Raw genomic sequence first — 17908 nt, forward strand, 5'->3', positions numbered from 1 at the left:
CCATATATTTAAGAGCTTCCATATGAAGTCAAAATATATGTAAATGCTGAGTAATTTAATACTGAGTTGAGTATTGAGGACATAAAAAAGTTGGAAAATATGGTTCAGAGTAAAAAAAAAACAAAACAGTCCAAAGGTTCACAGACTTTGTAGAAGCATCATACCTATAATAACTTGAGTATTTGCTTAATTTAAATATTCAAACATGACACAATATGCAAAATACCAACTAGCATCATAACAAATGAAACTGACCCTATAGCAATAGCAAATGACCAATTGCAATTGTGGAAATCATTTTGGTATCAGCATTAGATCACCAGCTTTTTAAAACAAAGGTCAGCAACTGTGGAAGAAGCGAAAAAAGGATGAAAGAATGATACGTAATACAATTACAATAGCTAACTTGGCCTATTTTTTTTTAAAAAAGGCATATTGGCATTGAAATTGGCAAAAAGGTAATGACATTGAAACAAACTGTCACTATATTGTATAGAACTTTAACTGGTATAAGCAATATCCACAAGGAGAAGGCCAAAGGAACCTGGAAACTTTCACAGCTAGCAAACACTTAATCCTGATTTATTTTGAAGTGATGAGACATGGCAGCCAATGGCAGTACTGGTTTCTAATGTAAACAGAGGGTCCTATCTGAACCTGTGTCATTGTAAGTTTAATGCATCCTGAAGTCCTAATGAGAGCATTGGTTTAGTCCCATCTCCATCTCAGCAAAACAAAACAACTATAAATGTATCAAATAAAAAAGGGGGGGGGGGGAAGAGCAACTAAAGAGAAAAAATGAGAACTCCAGCAAGGTGATTGAGTAAAAGATTGCAGCTAAATTCAGCTCTCTTCATCATTCTTAAAATAGCAAGAGATGAGACAAATAGAATAGTGGAAAACAACAAAAAGGGTATAGGAAAGAATCTGCCACAAGAAAAACTAGTGGAGAGACTAAAAAAATAAAAATGAACTTTTTTTAAAAAAAAAGGCTCCAGTATAACAAATGAATGCTGTAAAGTAAAAAATGGACTCAGAAGTACTTGATGAAAGGGGAAGTACCACCTAAGGAGATCCTTAAAATGATAGCAAAAAAGAAAACTCCAGAGTGTTCCAACAGAACAACGAAATGATTAATAGAAGTAAGAATGGAAATCAGAGAGGAAATGAGAGCTCTCAAAAAGTAAAAAAGATAAGCAAGATTAGAGAATTTAAAGCACATGACAAAGAATGTCTCTGAAACAATAGATTCCCTTTTTAAAAAAAAAAAACTACAGATTCAACACAAAAATTCAGATTTAAAAGAAAATTTTAACAAAAATAAAGACAAGAAGGTTGGGAAAAAATGATACCCACAAGCCAAGGAAACTGATTTTAAAGGTAATATTTTAAAGAGATATATTTATAAAGAGATAATTTAAATATTACAGGTGTTACTGAAAACGAAATAAAATAGTCTTTTTCCATGCTTCAGGAAGCCATGTTAGGGAAACCACCCATTGGAAACAGATAATGAAGTAGAGTTGAATAGCACTTACAGAATACCAGCAGTGAGAAACCTCAAATTTAACTCATCAGGAATTCTTGTAACCTCAACTGGGCCCTCATTGTTGCTAGGCATTCCTACTATGCCACCTTAATGAAATATCTCTCTTAATCTCCACAGAAGCTTTTGTACACTTTTTCATCCTTCCTCAAACCTTCCATAGCTCCCCTCCCCTGACCTTCTGAGCTGAGAAACTTGCCTCATACTTTACAAGAGAAAATTGAGGCCATTTGCCGTGAAATCACTTTTCTCCCATCTTCCTCATTTTATATCCTTCAGAGCCTTCTCCCACTATCTCCCCCTTTACTCTAGACTTATATGAAGAGATGTCCTTACTCTTCAGCAAGGCTAACCCCTAATCTATTGCTGATGGATTGTTGATTTCACCTTTGGAACGTTACTCAAATATATCCCCATTCTCTCCTGACACTGCCACCACCTTTGTTCAAGCTCTCATTGCCTCACATGTGGGCTATTGCTTTAGACCATTGGTGGGTCTGCCTGCCTCAAGTCTCTCCCCACTCCAATCCATCCTCCATTCAGCCACTAAATTGATTTTCTTAAAGTACAGGTCCTATCATTTCACCACCCCCATCCCCCATTCAAGAAGCTCCATTGGCTCCCTATTACCTCCAGGATCAAATGCAAAATCTTCTCCTTAGTGTTCAAAGCCCTATCCTCCTGGTACCTTTCCAGTCTTCTGACACTTTACTCCCTGTCACATACTCTTCAATCCAGTGACACTGGACCCCTTGCTGTTCCATGAACAAGATACTCCATCTCTTGGATCAGGGCATTTTTTTCTGGCTGTCCACCGTGCCTGGAATGTTCTCCCTCCTCAACGCTGCCTACTGGCTTCCCTGGCTTCTTTTAAGTCCCAACTAAAATCCTACCTCCTGTAAGAAGCCTTTCCCAACCCCCTTAATTCTCATGCCTTCCCTCTGTTAATTATTTCCTATTCATCATGTATGTAAATTGCTATGTACATCTTTGTTTTGCTTATTACCTCCCCCAGCTAGGAGACCTGAATTCAAATGCAACCTCAGATGCTTACTGTGTGACCCTTAGTAAGTCACTTAACCTTGTTTGCCTCAGTTTCCTCATCTATAAAATTGCAAACTTTTCCAAGAAAACCACAAATAGGGTCATAAAGAGTTGGACATGATTGAAATGACAAACGGCAACAAATACCTCCCCCATGAGATTGAGGGCAAAAACTATGTTTTGCCTCTTTTTGTGTCCCTGGTGCTTAGCACAGTGCCTGGAACATAGTAGGTGCTTAATAAATGTTTGATTATTGACTGAAATACATAAAATTGAAAAAAACTTAAAGCGGTTTAACTAGAACAAAGAGCTGTATTTTTTTCCCCCCAAAGCTAATAAAACTGGTATGGCAATGTGAATAGACCTGACCTTGGAGTCTGGAAAGCCTGGTTCAAATACCATCTCTGGCATATACTGCCTCTATGATCATGGTTAAATGACTTAACCCTCTCAGTGCATCAGGCAACTTTCTAAGATTTTAAGTTGCAGAACAAGTGCCCATCTGCATTAGTAGAGTTAGTTTCGTCATCTGTCTTCCTCATCAGACTCACAAAATCACAGGATTTATGACATAATAAAATTGATAAAGCATTTGCTCACTTGATCAAAAAAAAAAAGGAAAAGGAAGTTGCAAAATCTAAAACAAATTAATTCACAAAGGCTAAATAAGAAATCAAGAATTACCAGAAGCCACTATGCACAATATGTTAGAAAATTGCAGATTGAAATGAAATTGACAACCTGAAAAAATTTGTTTAAATGCAGTTTTACCGATGTAAATATTCTTTTCAATGACTCATAATATAAGCCATTCATCCCTGCCCATCCTTACCTATTATCTGTGCCCTCCAGTAAGTTCAACAAAGAAGATCAATGCTAAAGGCCTTTGCCACTTTCTGTTGACACTGCAAAGATACCAATGGAACATATGGGTTATCTGTTGCTTATTTCTCATTCTCTCCATGACAAATTCATCTTTTTTCTCTCATACATATCTTTGTTACCTGCTTTTATTCTTCTTTGTAATTCCCTGCTTATAATGTATGTAGTAATCTCATATCCACCATGAACTTTTCCATTGCTCTCTGGGTGATATTCATTTTCAGTCCTTCAGAGACTGCAGTGTCCTAATTTTCATAACCATGCAATAATACCAAGAAAACATTATTGTTTAAAAAACATGGCCTTGATTTCAGACAGAATTGTGAGGTCATACTTTTTTTTTCAGAGGGGGGGTGGGAGAAAAGAGAAAAACAAATGATAATTGGAGAAAAATTTAATTTAAAAAAAAAGAAAGCTATAGTACAGGCAAGAGGGATAAAGGCATGAATGGCTAAATACAGATAAGTAGAAACTCTTTGATGGAGTGCCCCTATAGATATCTGTGCTTGGTTCTATGCTTCTTAACATTTTTATCAGTGACTTGGATAAAAGCATAGGTGATGTACTTATCCAGTTGGCAAATGATGCAAATCTGAGAGGGCTAGCTCCATACTGGGACAATGAAGTGACTCAGTGGATAATGTGCTCGGTCTGGAGTCAGTAAGACCTGAGTTAAATCCAACCTCAGACATGTGCTAACCATGTGACCCTGGGCAAGTCATTTAACTTCTGTTTGTCTTAATCCACTGGAGAAGGAAATGGCAAACCACTCCAGTGTTTTTGCCAAGACAAAACCATGAAAAGTATTGGTTGCGACCGCAGGGTCATTAAGAGTTGAATATGATTGAATGACTGAACAATAACAAACACTCCCATGGATTACAGAATCAAAAGTCAAAGAGATATTAACAGGTTAAAGTATTCAGGTGAATCTAATAAGATGAATTTCATAGAAATAAATGTAAGGTCTTATACTTGGGTACAAAAAAAAATCAACCTCATAAACACTGCATGAAGAATGACCCAATAACCATTTGACCAAAATCAACCTAGGGGTGTTAGTGAATTGTAGGCTTTATAGTGGGATAGAACGGGTGATAAAGGGAGCATAAGCTTAGGCCACATTCAGAGAAGGATAGTATTCAGATCTAAGAAGTCCTATTCTATGCTTCCTTGTTTATACCACAGTTGGAAGATTGTTTTTGGATCTGAGTACCACATTTTGGGAAGGATATTAATAAAATGGTGTCACAATGAAGGTGGCCAGGAAACTAAATGCCTCTGAGATCATGCCCCATGAAGATCAACTGAAGAAAAGAGGAATGCTTGTCTTGGAGAAGACTTGGGGAGTACATGATGCCTGTCATCAAGTATTTAAAGTTTTTGTTCCATGGGCCAGCTAGATGGTGCACTGGATAGAGTATCAGGCATAGAGTCAGGAAGACCTGAATTTAAATCTAGTCTCAGGTGCTATCTAACTTATGACCCTGGGCAAGTCACTTAACTTCTTTTTGCTTCAGTTTCCTCATTTGTAAAATGGAGATATTAATAGTACCTACCTCCCAGGGTTATTATGATATAATGATATAATAATTATATTTATGTAATGAATGATGCAATAATTATAAGTATATAATAATTGTGTGATAATATAATGTTGTAATTATGTAATAAATGATATAATAATGTGTGATTACCTAATATAATGAATAATTATTTTTCTTTTTTAAAATTTTATTAATTTATTTTGATTTATCAATAATCACTTCCATGTGCTTTTGAGTTTAAAATTTTTCTCCCCCTTCCTCCCTACCACCCTCCCCAAGACGGCACACAATCTGATATAGGCTATACATTTACATTCCTATTAAACATATTTTCACATTAGTGGTGTTGTAAGTAAAAATTAAAACCAAGAGATGAGGAACCATCAGAAAGAGGAAATAATACTCAATAGAAGAGAAAAAAAGTAGCAATTCAGCTTTCATAGTTCTTTTTTGAATGTGGATACCATTTTCCATCATGAGGCCTCTGGAGATATCTTAGATCCTTGTATTACTGGGAAGGGTTAAGTTTATCAATATTAGTCCTCACACAATGTAGCTGTTGTTGTGTACAGCATTCTCTCGGTTCTGCTCATATCACTCAGCATCAGACCATACATGTCTTTCCAGGTCTTTCTGAAATCAGCCTGTTCATCATTTCTTATAGCACAATAGTATTCCATTACATTCATTTGCCACAACTTGCTCAGCCATTCCCCAATTGATGGGCATCCTCTCAATTTCAATTCTTTGCCACCACAAAAAGAGCTGCTATGAATATTTGTGAACATGTGGGTCCTTTTCCCATTTGTATGATCTCTTTGGGATATAGCCCTAGAAATGCTATTGCTGGGCCAAAGGGTATGCACATTTTTATAGCCCTTTGGGCATAGTTCCAAATTGTTCTCCAAAATGGTTGGATCATTTCACAACTCCACCAACAATGCATTAGTGTTCCAATTTTCCCATATCTTCTCCAACATTTATCATTTTCCTGTTTTGTCATGTTGGCCAATCTGATAGGTGTGATGTGGTACCTCACAGCTGTTTTGATTTGAATTTCTCTAATCAATAATGATTTAGAGCATTTTTTCATATGACTATAGATGACTTTAATTTCTTCATCTGAGAACTGTCTGTTTATAATGATGAATAATTATGAAGCGCTTAGCACAGTGCCTGGCATATAGTAAGCACTATGCTATTATTAGCTAACATGGAGGCATAACTAGACTTATTCTGGATTATTCCATAGGATAAAAGTAGGACCAATGGATAGAGATTGCAAAGAGACAAAATGAGACTTGATGTCAGAGAATGCTTCCTAACAATTACAGCACAGTGGGTTTCTACTCCCTGAAGGTCTCTAAGCAGACGTCTGATAACTACATCTTAGGTATAATGTAGGAAGGGTCATTGTTCATGTATAGGTTGGACTACAGCACCTCCGAAGAGCTGTAAACCTGAACGAAATGAACTTTCCTGATTTAGACTACTTTCATTAGAACATGTAGGGTAAACACAAAATTAAATTCGTTTCTTGGAAATAATTTGGGTTGTAAAGCACTTTTCACTTAGGAATACCCAAATACCTACTCCGTGTTCTCCAGCTCCATCTAAGATATTAGCCAGAAGCAATATTTCTTTAAATTCAGGGTAGAATCAAGCATGTATTACGGAAACAAAATTCTCCAGCAAAGTTCTAAAAATCATTCTGTAGTCTTTCTTTAGAACTATGTTAAAATAAGGGGTCTGATACTTAGTGTGTAGGAACCATAGAAATAAGAATATGACCACTTATCCAAGACCAAGAGGAAATGAGAGAAATCTAAATTTAAATTTGATCTCCTTTCCAGTCCTTTTTAAAGCTTTATAGATTGGAAATAAATATGTGTTACAGAATTCAGTGTTTTCACTATTTTCAAATGCATGTTATCTTAATCTAGTGATATTGCAATAGAAAAAGAAAAAAAAATGTGGTATTAGTAGCTATGAATGTGACCGTGGGTAGATTTTGAAGAATTAATGATTTATATGTTTTTGAATTGCTAGTAATTTTAGAGCGTAAAAGGGGCCTTAAAATTATCTAGTCCAGAGATCTCCTTTTAAAAGATATAAAAAGACCTTATGGGCCTTGAGTTTTAATGCTGGCTATGATGAGAGTGTCTCATGTTCACTCAAGGACAAAAAACAAATTTTTCACTTCTCGGTCTGCGATAGGTTCATTATGTAAATTTTTTGACATCAGATTACTCCTTGATGTTCTCACTAATTATCAGAATTATAGAATTCTCTCTAATAGGCGTAGCTTCCATGCCACAGTAACCTTAGAGAACTCTGAACTCTCTTCACTTAAGGACTGACTTTTCCCTCTCTTAATGGCAAACCCTGAATTTACAGGCTTAAACAAAATCACTATTGCTGGCCAATTTCTTTTTAAATCAGTATTGAGTAATAGAGAAACACTGAAAAACATTTAAACAAGGTGTAATCTGCAATCAGTCTCAGTCAGAGTTTCTCCTTTGCATTGGCAAAGTAAGAAAAAGAACTTCTGGCTACTGTTTTTTTTTCACTGGCTGTCACCAATTGTCCTGGTCACAGCTTGAGTCCTTTACTTACACACACATACACACACATACACACACATACACACACACACACACACACACACACACACACACACCCCTGTATTCTCTCCTCTGGCTCTCTGGTCTACCTGTCATACTCTACCCCATATCCAAATTTAGGACAAAGTCTCTTCCTCAAAGCCAAAATAACAAACTCCTGAACAAACTAAAGCTTTCCTAAAAAAAGTCTGTCAAGTTCTCAGGATCTACTAAACTTTCTTTAGAATATCAATTAACTGTCTCTATGATTCTCTTAGAAGTCTAGCAAAAATATCCAAAGCCTCTGTGATTTGATTCTATTAAAGGTCAATGGTGGTATCAATATCCAAAATCACTCTTTAATCCTGAGTCTTAGACACTCAGGGCTATAGATTTTAATAATTTTTAAAAAAAAAAAGAACAGCTTGAGGACTACAGAAGTTAAATGATTGCTTAAGGTCATGAAGCTAGTTAGCAGTAGATCCAGGTTTCCTGATTCCTGTCCAACTCTTTACCATCGCATCATATAGCTTTCCCTTGTTATATTCAGTTCATATTAGTGAACACTTTACATAGGTCCATTTTTATAACCACCTCAGATTGGAACTAGATGGCTTGATATCTTCCAAATTCAATTCAGTTTGTTTTGAGAGTGATGAACTATTTTGTCCAAAACATGAAATTTTACTATTAAGATGACAATAAGAAAATAACAGCTTATATTTTTCTGAGGTATTCTTAATGGTATTTCTGTGAAGTATAGAAATACTATGAAAAATGTAATGAGAATCTACAAATTGAATTATCAGATATTTGAATGCTAAATGACTTCATGGAAAGGTAGGTATAGCAAAGAAGGATATTGGAACATATTGTTCCCAAGGTAGAAAGTAAAGAGTCTTAAGACTTTAAACTGTGTACCTATATACTACGAATGCCTTAAGAATCAACTAATCAACAAGCATTTATTAATCACCTATTATGTGCCAGGGACTGTGGTAAGCATTTGGGGATACAAAGACAAAAGTGAACTGTTTCCTACCCTCTAGAAGCTTACATTCTAATGAGAGAGACAGCATGTACAAAAAAGTGTATAAGAAGTGAACACAAAGGAATTTAAAAAGAGGGGGCATTGGTAGCTCAGGTAGGGAATCAGAAAAGGCTTCATAAAGAAGGTGGTACTTGAGCTGAATCGTATAGGAAACTAGGGATTCCAAGAAGCAGTAAGGATGGGGATAGGGAATAGAGAGCATTTCAGCCATGGCAAGCAGCCATTGCAAAAGCAAGAAGATGAGAGCTGGAGTAAGATGTGTGAAGAACAGCAGAAGGGCCAGTATGGCTGAACCATAGAGTACGTGGAAAAAAGTAATGTGTAAGAAGACCAGGAGGTGTGGAAGAGGCAAGGTTATGAAGAGATTTAAATGCTAAACAGAATAGTTTATATTTGATCCTATAAATAATAGGGAGCTACTAGAATTTATTGAGTAGAGAGGTAACATTGTTAGGAGACGTGGACATAATGTGCACCAAATACGATCACAAAAAAGAACAAATATATTTTAACATGAAATACTTAGTTACCAATATGGGTGTCATTTTTGAATAAGCTATATACTGTCACACTCCCTACTTGTTACAGGTTGTTTCAAAATCCATACCAAGTGGGAAAAAAAAAGAATAAGAATGAGAAAATACATCATACCTTTAAGCAAGCTGTTGTTTGCAACAAATGGAAAATGGATAAAATAATGCACAGAAATATAGACTATCATATTTTCAAAAGGAAATTTTAATAGTATAAATCATTTGCCATAATGTAAACTTATGGCAAAAGATACCAGAAACTAGTCAGCAAACATTTGGTCACCTTGCCAAATAAAGAGATATGATGGCCAAGGAAAATGCCAGTTTATAATGTAAACTCATCTGGAATAATCTTATAGAAAATAATGGTAGAAAATGATGAGCATTATAATCTCATGAAATAGCCCAAAAATCAGTGGAGAGACAAATCTATAAAAAGTTCGGTGAGAAAAGTAATTAGATAGTTAGCCCATGAACACATAAGGATAAACCTGAAGAAGTACAACAAAGAACCAAAAAAGGGGAAATATCATGTTTTCATAACAAATTCTTTTCACCATCTCTGAGCCCTAACATTACAGTACCCCTATTTGCTACATGAAGAAGTGGAAATAGCATTGAAGAAAAATAGGAGCTGCACAATAATCAACTATACACAAAGGAGGTCCATACTATAGGTGGCACAGTTTTGAGATCATGGAACAGTCAATTCTACAGATTTTTGCTGGAGAAGAAGATGCCAGAGGGTTGGGGGGGAAATCATGAGGGTAATTTATTTTCTAAGGCAACTGGGATAACAGTAACCACTGACCCATGTGTGTTATTTCTTATCTTTACATGATTTTTATGATGCTAATATACATGTATATTGAGGGGATTCATGATGAAGAAGATATTAAAGGGAATCAAGAAGATTTTACAAATAACATTCCAAAGCAATTGGAATACAATTGACTGAAAGGTGTTAAGAATGCAAGTTCCTTTTGTGGTGGCAAAGAATTGGAAATGGAGAGGATGCCCGTCAATTAGGGAATGGCTGAGCAAGTTGTGGGATGTGAATGTACTATTGTGCTATAAGAAATGATGAATAGGCTGACTTCAGAAAAACCTGGAAAGACTTGTATGGTCTGATGCTGAGTGAAGTGAGCAGAAGCAAGAGAACGCTGTACAGAATAACAGCCACATTGTGTGGTGACTTATATTGATAAACTTAACCCTTCTCAGCAATACAAGGATCTAAGACATCTCCAGAGGCCTTGTGATGGAAAATGCTATCCACATCCAAAGAAAGAACTATGGAAGTTGAATTACCATCTTTTTTTTCCCTCTTCTGTTGAGTTTTGTTTCCTCTTTCTGATGTTTCCTCCTATTGGTTTTAATTTTTACTTACAACATCACTAATGTGAAAATATATTTAATAGGAATGTAAATGAATAGCCTATATCAGATTGTGCGCCCTCTTGGGGAGGGTTGTGGGGAGGAAGGGGGAGAAAAAATTTTAAACTCAAAAGCATATGGAAGTGATTGTTGATAAATCAAAATAAATTAATGAAATTTAAAAAAGAATGCAAGTTCCTGGAAAGACTTACATGAATTGATGCAAAGTAAAGTGAGCAGAACCAGAAAAACGCCGTACACAATTACAACAATATTGTACAAATATCAACTGTGAATGACCTAGCTATTCTCAGTAATATAATGATCCAAGACAATTCTGAAGGACTTATGGTTACAAAAGTTGAGAAAGAACTGGTGGAGGCTGGATGCAGTGCAAAACACACTTTTAAAAAATCTTTATTTTTCTTTTCTTTTCTTGGGGGGGGTCCTGTATTTTCTTTTGCAACTTGACTAATATGGAAATATGTGTTTCATGACAGTTCATGTATAACCTATATCAAATTGTTTACCCTCTCAGTGAAGGGAGAAGTGAGTGAATGAGGAAGAAAATCTGGAACTCAGTTTTTAAAAATGAATAATAATGTTTTTACATGTAATTGGAAAAAATGTTTTTTAAAAATGCAGGTTCCCATTTATGCATACTACTCATGATACCTGATCTGGAATGCAGGGAACATCATAAATAGGATACTGATATCCCGGAAGGTCTGAGCTATCCATGACTTACGGAATGCTCAGGGTGAAGGAAGAGTCCCAAAACTTCAGAGGTGATTTGTTTTGCTTCCCCCACCCCCATTTCACAGATAAGGAAACTGAGGCCAGAGGTTTAATACACTTGAGTGTTTCAGTGCTTATCAGAGAGAAAATTCAAACTTAGGCTCTCTGATTAAACCTAGGAGCCTCTGAGTGTCCCTTGGCATAGGATCATCTGGTCAGGTCTCCCGGTCAGTTCTCTCTCATGTTAGACGTGGTCCTACTATTCATGAAATGAGTTTTAAGCAATTAAAACTCTTCAGAGAGGTATCCATATTGGAAGAGTCCCACTTCATGAGAAGATCAAAGTCCTGCAGTATGGTTTGGCCTGTTGATATTTTGACATGCGTGTGATCTCTGTTGATGACAAGAATACTCAGTGTGCATTAGCAGAACCAGAGAAACAGAAAAAAAGGACAAAACAAAACTGAGGACATTGTAAATGTCTAGTAGGCAGTTGTGAATGGAGTTTGAGAAAGAGACAATATGTGAATATGTGCCTTTCATTTGAAAGGATAGTAATTCAATATGACATTTCAGTTTTAGGTACAGTGTATCTTTGCTTGATATAAAAGTTCTAGGTTCTTGTCATCTTAACCATGAGACTCCAGTGTATACAGACATCTCTGTCATTGACCATCACTTTTATTCTTCTACTCCCATCTTTGCCAAGTCCCTTCTGTCACTACTTGTTAACTTAATATACAGACTATAAGTCAAGTGTCAAACTTAGATGTGTGTGAAATTGCTAGAGCAAATACCTGAGAACCATCAGGAACATTGTAGCCCTATTCACAGTTTAATTTTAACAGCTAAACAATAGAGAATAGGGAGGGATAGAGTGGAGGAGGAGGAGGAAGAGGGGAGGCAAGAATTTAATCTGTTCCTGATAGCCTAACACTCAGTTTATAGGACCATATTTATTCTTGTAATTGGCTATTTCCTGTCTTTAAATGCCTATTTATTCATGTTTGCCACCTTCCTCTCACTTTATTGGCCTTGCGGTCACCACATTATCTTTCTCTTCAAAATCAATTGACATTTTTATGAAAAGAGTTTGCAAGGTGAGAGTGGCATCTAGAAGGGGGGGTGTTTCGGGATGTAGCTGCTGGGAAACAAGTGTTGTGCATAATCGCATCCTACCATTTACATATGTTTTAGTTGATTTGTATTTAGATTTACATGGTTTACTTTGAATATATTGACATTTTAAAATTTTAAGCACTTTCCACAATGATAAGGTAGATTCCAATCCACTGCTCAATGAATATTAGGGGAAGGATAGAAGTAGGGAGATGGGCATTTTCTAACTGTGGTGTTTTGCTAACTCCTCTTTAGTTTATGCCTGTCGATTTGCTCTGCTAGGCTTCTCACTGCAGTTTCAGTTCTACGGTCTTTCTCTAGGTCAAATCGCACAAACACAATGTTCCTTTCTGTCATTGTGAGCTTTGAAACTGGGGACCCTAAAATTGGGAAGCAATTAAGCTCACCCTTTCTCTGTCTGGGAAAACTCAAGGATAATAGAGTATTATGATGAGTGAGTGCTAGAAAGAGATATTGCTCAGTAGAAAGATAAATTCTTACAATGGCCAGAAAAAAAATATTTGCACTGATTTTTTCCCCCATAACTCTGAGCATATTGGCCTGCACTGCTGCCGTTTGATCTCAGGAAGAAAGCCACTTGGCTGATTCAAAATGTTTGTTTCTAGGTGCCAGATCGACCTGTCAGCCCTCAGTAGAGAACAGACTCACAAGCTGGAGCTAGAGCTGGAAGAGGGCGAAGGACATCTGGTGCTGCTGGTCACCCTGACAGCCTCCGCCACTGTCAGCATATCTGACCTCTCTGTAAACTCCTTGGAGGACCAAAAGGAACGAGAAGCGATATTAAAGAGATATGTAGGTATCCACCTCATGGATATAGTACTCATTCTTCAAGGTTCATACATGACTAGAAGAAAATGTAAATAATTTACCTGTGATGTCAGAAACATTGCTGAGAATATGTCCTGTCTGAGGAATGAGTAAACACACAAAGCTCTGAGAATTCAAGGGCTTCATTCTTTCTGAATCAGCAGTTATGTATCATTTGCTTTTGTATTACTGGTCATCTCTCAGGCGTCTTAGCTCAAATTCTACAGTTTTTAATTCTGTGAGTTTACAAGATTCTCATTAACATTAAGGAATGAATTTATTACTTTATTTTTAAAATGAACGTATTCCTTATAGTTGCCAATAACTATTTTTCTTACCAAATGAAATGGAGTTTAATGCCACTTATGATCACTGGTAGGTTACGGTAACTTAGTGCACAGTATTAAATTTCATTTTCACCTGACTGGAAAAACCCCTCTCTTTTGCTCAGTGGTAAAGCGTGGCTCATTAGATGTGAAGAGTTCTGACCTTTTGATTGCTTGCAAAAGAATGAATTTGTGTAGCAAATCCCAAAATGGTAATGTGAATCAGATTTTCCCAATTCCAAATATTTTGAACCAAATTGCTCTATTTCCCAGCATCCTCACACTGTCGACCAGCTATTATGTAGTTTTATTGCAGCAACAGAGAGGGGAGCTCTTACTCCACCATTTATTGTTAATGAAAGCACTAAAAAGTAAATGTCTCACTACCCTTGAAGGATGGGGGTGGTAGGGTGCTTTTCCACTTAAAATTACAAAGCTTTTATTGTACAATGCTGCCAGGTGTTTAGGAGGCTTCTCTAGACACTCAACCATTAAACCAAGCTCCAACTAACAAAGAACTGCTTAATTTTTTTTTTAGATTTTAAAATATTCCTATTCGTTGACTGACATCCTTTCAATAACTGAATTTAATAAAGATGTACCTTATCAGGCTGTGCAGATAACATGAAGTGCTGGTACTAATGCTCTACAATATTCTTCAAACAGATTAGCAGGATGTGCGCTTCAGCAAATTTATTCTGGATATCTCCACTGAATCAGCTGTCTGTTAATGCTTGTACAACTCACACACCAATAGTGTTATCATAAACACAATTTAATAGAGGTGACTTAGCAAGGCAAAACATCGTATTTTTAAAAACCAATCCAGAGTTAAAGTATTGTGCACCATCTTTTGAAAACATAATTATGATTATGAGAATTATTTCAAATTTGGGTACTACCAAGATAGATTCTTCTTTTCCCATGGAAAGATCTTCATAAATAGTCAAATGGATTTTTTTAATACTAGCATAAAATTTGGACTAAGTATTAAGCTGTACTTGATGAATTCATATTTTAGCTAGCTGAGAAATTTAGGCATAAATGCAGTTATTATTACTGTGTTTTCCCCTTGAATAGGCTCTATTAAACTGGTCACTTTTCCTTCATAATGTGAATGCTTTCTGTAATTTCTGATACTATATAAATGATCAAATATTTTCCATCTTAATTAAATATAAAATTAAATATTTAAACATTATGTGAAATATAAATATAAAACATGTGAAAATGTAAGATAAATAAATGTTACTCAGAATATACATTTTAAACTATGTTAATAATATGTTTTCATAACTCTACTGCAAGGGTGAATGTTTTCTGAGAAACTTAAGATGTGCTGTTTGAGAAAGTTACTTCTAGGAGTAGTGAATCTTAACAGTTCCTAGAATCCAAATCATCTGTGTATATTAGGAGGATACAAACAATTTTATTTCTAAACTTGCAGTCTTTGTGAAATGGAAGAGCCCTGCTATGCCCGAGTGAGATATGATGTGCTGTTATGTGATTATTGAGGTGATTATCTTAGAAAGCTTAATCAGTTAGCTAAATATTTTTCATTTACTAATAAGTTTCTAGGTTAACTTTTTCTCACCTGTTGTGCTCAGGATAGTAAATGAACTGACATCACTCTCTTATCAAACAGTTCTGAAGAATGACTCCATTGCAGTCATTTAATCATTTGTAGCTGAAATTACAAATTAAATAGACATTATGGTGCGAAATATTATTTGAGCACCCCAGTCTGAAAAAAGACTGCTAGTTCTTTTTCCCCCCACATTTTTCCTTTTTTTCCTTTTCTTCTTTTCTTTCTTTTTTTTATGGGTAGCAGTTAGGGGGAGAGTAGTACTGGGTAGCAGACCAAGAGAGATTGTATGACCTTTTCAGAACGGGTGTGCTGAACCCTTGCTCCCCCTTGTCACCATTTAAAAACCAGAGAAGCTAGTTTAGAGAAGAAGTTGTTAGCATTCCATTTTTATTATGACATTTCACAGTCATCCGATTTAATGTCCCTTGACCGGATTGTCCACAGTGAGACGATGGGCTTGAAATGTTATTTAGAGCATTGATAAAAGGTGAGCGGTTCGAAGATGACAGCGAGTCATAAGGCGGGTGGTGTGACATTAATTTTCTCCATAACAGAGATGGAATAAGACGTCACGGTGACAAGCTGTCAATCAGTCCTGGCCCCTCAGTGGATCTCGATGCCATAGGATGGGGTATTGCTTCTCCCATAATAGAGCTGAACTGAGATGCTCTTCCTGACAGCTGCTGCAGCCATACAGAAAATATATTATACAGCCTTTCATTAAAAAAATAAAGAGGCCTCATCTCCAGAGCATTTCAATCTTTTCCCATCTATTGAGGGCTGAAAGGATTCACAGCAAATCATAGATTCCTCTGCTATGGAAATTTCAGGCTTCAGAAGCCATCCAGGTTTTGAGGCCTTCAACAATAATCATAAATAACAAGACAGGAATATCTTCTGATAAATCATTACTTAAAGTTATATGTTTAAGCTCACATATTTAAGTTATTTGCTCTTTAGAGCTCCTACTGTAATATCATATGTCCTGGGACTAAGCTGTCGAAATTTGCAATAAATTGCTCAAAATCAGCTGATTTGAGGAAATGAAAGCTTCAAACAATAATTACCCTGGCAATACAGGAAGAAGAGTATCAGGACTGAAGCATCAGAATGCAATCTGTCTGTGGAATGAGCTACCCACACTGAAAATAATTCTAAGACTTAAGGACTAGGCCAATTTGTTTTAGCTACAATGAAACTGGGTTTAAATAGCTCCTATAACCTTTTGATAAATCCATTCTTCTCCCCTCTAGCCTCTCTACTTAAGATTTGTTTTATAACACTGTGCAACAGTATGGTACAGTCTCTGTAATTGCCACCCCCCAACTTTCAAATTGCAAGCATGTAAACAGAGGGTGAAATGTATTATCACTGAGCTCTGTCATGTGTAGATTAAACAGATTTCTGATGATAAACTAATGCTTTTAAAAGGGATTAAAAGTTAATCCTTGTGATAAACACTTTTTTTAAAGTAAGGTTATGAGATTACATGTAACTATATTTCCTCATCTCACTCTACCAAGGTCATAGCTTTACTGTAAGCAATGACTAGTCAGATGGGACTTATAAAGTTAATATCAGAGTGTGCTTTGTCACTATTCTCACAATATTAATAAAAATGATGGCAATGCTCTTTTCATTGGTAACATTTTAATAGATAACTTTATCATGCAAAAACATATTACTTTCTTGGGTCATAAAATATTTTGAAGATTTGATAAAGATGCATATTTGATTTGTTGAGTGGAAATCACTAAGTTTTTCAGAGGAAAGCTATCATGTAATTCAAATAAGTAAATAAATGCGTATTTGAAGTTTTATATTTGAAGAATTTATTGCCTTAGCATTTATATCCATCAATAAGATTCCTAAATTCTTGAATAAGTATTCTTATAATCAAGGATAGCAATTAATTTTTCAAATCTCCAGAATTCTTTTTTGTTATTTGCAACAAATGATAGGTTGGAACAATTTTTTAGTAACTTTTTTGTGAGTGTGGATTTCTTGTTTTTTCATTATTTGAATTACAGATTTAAAATCAAATAAATTTAAGATATTTTGCATTGATGATGTTTTGAATGTATTAGGCAAATGAAACTTAAGCCATGTTAATAAGTTATATAAGATTATTTTAAATAAGATTCCCACAGTTTGCTCCTGGATTAATCTTTAGCTTTTAGCAAGATCATTTTGCCAGTTAATTTCTTATGGGAAAAAAAGCTAAATTTATTGTTGTATATAGCACATCATATTTTTTATTGCTCACCAAAAGAGAGAATAATAAAGGCAATAATTTGGCATTGGTGTTTTTCCTTTCATCCACAAAGCTCAAAGATCTATATGAATTATCAGCTAAAGCCCAATATCAATATTATGTCCCTCAAAACTGTAGCTCCTTTTAAAAAAAAGGCTATCAGGGCTTGTATTGGTGGGTGACATGGAAAAAAAAAGAATGGGAAATACATTACTATTCTAGCTTTCTAGATAGCTGTTTGTTTATTACATTCTAAGTAAATTTTTAAAATTTTATCCTAATTTTACCAATATATACTACATACATTTCCCCCCTTTTATTTTGGTAAAAGATTGGTATGTGTTGAATAACACAAATGTCCTTCCCAATCATTTCAGTTATTTTCAGAGTCTGTTAAAGTTTGCAAGCTCTTATCAGTAGAGTCCCCTTCTGGACCTTTTTATCCAATAATAACAGTGATGATGATGATAAT

At 35.6% G+C, this 17908-nt stretch overlaps 1 protein-coding gene across 5 annotated transcripts in view; it reads left to right on the forward strand.

The window, feature by feature from the left end:
* The window catches only part of MCTP1 (multiple C2 and transmembrane domain containing 1), a 498591-nt gene that overhangs the window by 232511 nt on the left and 248172 nt on the right, over positions 1-17908 (forward strand). For all 5 annotated transcript variants that reach the window (XM_078153123.1, XM_078153125.1, XM_078153124.1 and 2 more), the window contains one exon: positions 13067-13253. In XM_078153123.1, the coding sequence (XP_078009249.1) occupies positions 13067-13253 (187 nt within the window). The remainder of the gene's footprint in view (positions 1-13066; positions 13254-17908) is intronic.

This window comes from Phascolarctos cinereus, unplaced genomic scaffold (assembly GCF_003287225.1).
Source record: "Phascolarctos cinereus isolate Bilbo 61053 unplaced genomic scaffold, phaCin_HiC Scaffold_4;HRSCAF=312, whole genome shotgun sequence".
Taxonomy (NCBI): Eukaryota; Metazoa; Chordata; class Mammalia; order Diprotodontia; family Phascolarctidae; genus Phascolarctos; species Phascolarctos cinereus.